Source organism: Otolemur garnettii, unplaced genomic scaffold (genome assembly GCF_000181295.1).
Source record: "Otolemur garnettii isolate 467f Iridium unplaced genomic scaffold, OtoGar3 scaffold00020, whole genome shotgun sequence".
Classification (NCBI taxonomy): Eukaryota; Metazoa; Chordata; class Mammalia; order Primates; family Galagidae; genus Otolemur; species Otolemur garnettii.
The window spans coordinates 26,247,082-26,251,035 of record NW_003852415.1 but is presented as its reverse complement, the minus strand read 5'-3'; the positions used below and the strand labels follow the sequence as shown (position 1 = coordinate 26,251,035).

The 3,954-nt window shown below is 39.2% G+C and overlaps 1 protein-coding gene across 1 annotated transcript in view; it reads left to right on the top strand.

Annotated features, from left to right (window-relative positions):
- WARS (tryptophanyl-tRNA synthetase) overlaps positions 1-3,954 on the top strand; it is a 58,458-nt gene that overhangs the window by 17,881 nt on the left and 36,623 nt on the right. The window contains exon 3 of the mRNA XM_023511504.1: positions 3,251-3,464. Coding sequence (XP_023367272.1) covers positions 3,251-3,464 — 214 coding nt within the window. The remainder of the gene's footprint in view (positions 1-3,250; positions 3,465-3,954) is intronic.

Below are 3,954 nucleotides of genomic sequence, written 5' to 3'. Positions count from 1 at the left end.
AAAAAAAAAAAAAAGAAAGAAAGAGATTTACTCACCAGATAGGACTCAATAGATTGGGCTAAGTTGCTTTAATACAAAAATCTAAAATAAATAAAGTAGAAGTTGACAGTGGTATTTTTGTCTATTTAACATTAAATTTGAATAAGATTTAGTAACTTTTTAGTTTGTAATTCTCAGCAACTACAGTTATGTTCATTGTTTTAGTCAGTGTGCAATACTTAATACAGTTTACAATAACTCTTCCAAGTATATTCTTTGACTAATGCAATTGGCGGGCATACACCAGATAGATCAGAGTACACAATGAGACTAAAATTAAATGATGAAAAGTTCAGAAGTAAATTTGTATTTGACCCTGATACAAATTTGTGTTGGTAGTAAGAACACTTGATGTTTTAGTAATTAACTTTTAGCAAAATAGTTTGACCACACTGGGAGCAGTGTTGATGCTTTCTCCACCATCTCCTGCCATTTATGTAGGCTATAGCCCTCCAAATTCTTTTCTGCTCCAGAGAATATGCTGAATAAGACACCCATCTTTCAATAACAATAGCTGGGTAAAGTGGGGAGTCTCCCTAGGGATAGATCAGATTCTAGGTGCCATATGGGGAAACACTTGGAACAAAACTAAAAAAATGATCTTGGGGTTAGGAGAGAGAGAGAGACTCCCCCCCTTTTTTTTTTCTTTTTACTATAAGTAAACTAAAAATTGAGGCCAGGCACTGAGGCTCAAAACATGTAGTCTCAGCACTTTAGGAGACTAAAGAGGAAGGGGATTGCTTGAGGCCAGTTCAAGACACCTGAGCAAGAACAAGACTCTGTCTCTCCAAAAAGAAATAGTAAAATTAGCCAGGCATGGTGGTGGGCACCTGTAGTTCCAGTTACTCAGGAGGCTGAAGTAGGAGGATTGCTGGAGGCCCAGAGTTTGAGGTTACAGTAAACTATGAGACCAAAGTTTTGTAGCCCAGACAACAAAGAGAGACTCTGTCTCAAAAAAAGTCAAAATTTACCATTCATGGTTTGGTGCTTGTAGCTCAGGGGCTAGGGTGCTAGTCACATACACTGGAGTTGGCGGGTTCACATCCAGCCCAAGGCTGCCAAACACCAGTGACAACTACAACCAAATAATAGCCAGGCATTGTGGCGGGCACCTGTAGTCCTAGCTACTTGGATGGCTGAGGCAAGAGAATCACTTAAGCCTAAGAGTTTAAGGTTGCTGTGAGCTGTGATGCTGGAGCATTCTACTGAGGGTGACAGAGTGAGACTGTGTCTCAAAAAAAAAAAAAAAAAAAAAAAATTTTACCAATATAGAGAAATGTAGAAATCTTAAATAGGAAGCTCCCTGAAGTTTCACAGAACGACCAGACCTGTGTAACTAGCACCCACATCAAGAGCCAGTGTAGCAGCATCTGGAAGCCACCCTTACACTCCCCCAGCCCCATAACTCCTTCCCATGTTAGGACTTCTTGTAATCAGATTTTATGTGGTCTTTTGTGTCTGTGACTTTTTTGAGAACATAAGTTTTTTAATTGTTTCAATGTCCTAGTCTATGTTAGATTGAGAGTAATAAAATAGACAGGGAGAGTCTGCTTATTTATTTCAGTCACATTCCAGATTGCAAATGGTCCTTGAGCCGGGACATTGGTTAAATGTTTGACTTTTAAAAAGCTTCCTAGTTACAAGCATGATTAGGGTGAGGTATGAAATGTCAACATAGCTAGTGATTAAAGAATATTGACTACAGTGTACCTTCAAAGCAAGGTAAGTCTTCTTGTAGTTAATTTGATAGAACATGCTAAATATTTATTTTTTGCAAACACTGAGCCTTGGCACTGCAGAAATTAGATAAGTAAAGCATACTTACCTGTCTAACTTGGGCAAACATCTTATCTCTTATATGAGTTATATCTACAGAATTATCGATGGCACAAATCTGACTCATTTTCATGATGAATTTCGGGTAATTTTATAGTCTGAAACACAGATCAGCCCAGAATAACAGTCCTGTATGGTCCAGGTGCTATACTTGATGGAACAGTTCTCTCTGAATGGAACTTGGTATTATGGTGGTTCTCCACTTGGAAGCCCAGTTTATAGTATGTTCTGTATTATACACTTTAAGTGGAAATGTTTGTATTTCCCTTGGCAAGCAAATTAGACTGTGTATATTCTTTGTTTGTGATCTAATCCAGCAAGGCCAATTACTGGAGCTTTAGGATGTAGCATGACTAATTGGCTTAATTAGGCCTGCTCTTTTAAATGCCAGGCTTCCAGAGGTGGCCACTGTGAGCTCCTAGAAAACAAGGTCTTTAATAGATTTTCAGAGTACCCAAGGATACATTCTACATTTTTTTAATGTGTATTTTAAAATAATAAATATAAAAACACTTCAGATAGCTTGATAAGATTCCCAAAATGGATCAGGTGCAATGGCTCACACCTATAATCCTAGCACTCTGGGAGGCCTAGGTGGGTGCATTGCTTGAGCTCAGGAGCTAGAGATTAGTCTGAGCAAGAGGGAGAGCCTATCTCTCCTAAAAACAGAAAAAAACTAGTCAGGCATAGTGACAGGTGCTTGTAGTCCCAGCTACTTGGGAGAGTGAGGCAAGAAGATTGCTCAACCCCAAGAAAAAAGAGATTCCCAAAATGTGGTAGTGGTATAGCTATTTCCTTATGATTCCCTCCTTAATTTATAACTTGGGAGGTTACATTTTTTTTTCCTTGCTTTTATCTATTTGAGTTGCAGTTACTGTCTTTGGTGTAATTATTGGTTATGTTTCTATAAATACTTATCTCAACCCAACCTAGGTGGGTAAAACTAATTCCAGTGCAGAACCCAGTATACTCAATTAAAGGAGCTGGTCAGGCATGTTCTCTGGCATCAGTGGTGTTTAAGTAATATTTAGTGTATTTAACCTTACCATAGAAGACAGTGAATATTGTATCGCTACTGTTATTCTGAATTATTTGTGGTAGTGATCCGTAACACTAAATAGATACAGATGAAATACTTTAAAGTCTATGATGATTTGCTTATTCTGTGGGCAAGGTCCTACTCCTCTCTAACTCTCAAAGTCTTTAGCTAGAAAAGGACAGCGAATAACAATGAGGCCTGCCTTATAGGATTGTTGTGAAACTAAATAAGATAATGTGTGTGAAACCATTTAGCACAATGCTTACAGCATAATAAGCACTCAACAAATGTTACCTGTTGTTAATATTTTTTATCACCTTTATTTTCTTTCTGCAGGATGAAATTGATTCTGCAGTGAAGATGTTGCTATCTTTAAAAATGAGCTACAAAGTTGCCACAGGGGAAGATTACAAAGCTGACTGCCCTCCAAAGAACACAACACCTGAGAATAATCAAGGATCAGATGCCACAGAAGTGGAAGAGGATTTTGTGGACCCATGGACAGTACAGACAAGCAGTGCAAAAGGCATTGACTATGATAAGCTCATTGGTATGTCCTCTGCTTTCTTCCCCAGAAAAAGCCTCAACTGATTCTATTTTATATTTGTTTGTTTGTTTGTTTTGTTTTGTTTGTAGAGACAGAGTCTCACTTTATCACCCTCAGTAGAGTGCCATGGCATCACACAGCTCATAGCAACCTCCAACTCCTGAGCTCAGTCAACAATCTTGCCTCAGCCTCCCAAGTAGCTGGGACCACAGGCGCCCACCACAACACCCATCTATTTTTTTGTTGCAATTTGGCTAGGGCCGGGTTTGAACCCACCACCCTCGGTATATGGGGCCAGTGCCCTACCCACTGAGCCACAGGCATCACCCTCTATTTTATGTTTTTAAATTTTGAATTAATCATAAACAGAGTTGGCTCGGCGCCTGTGGCTCAAGTGACTAAGGCACCAGCCACATACACCTAAGGTGGTGGGTTCGAATCCAGCCTGGACCCGCCAAACAATGACAGCTGCAACCAAAAAAAAAAAAAAAAA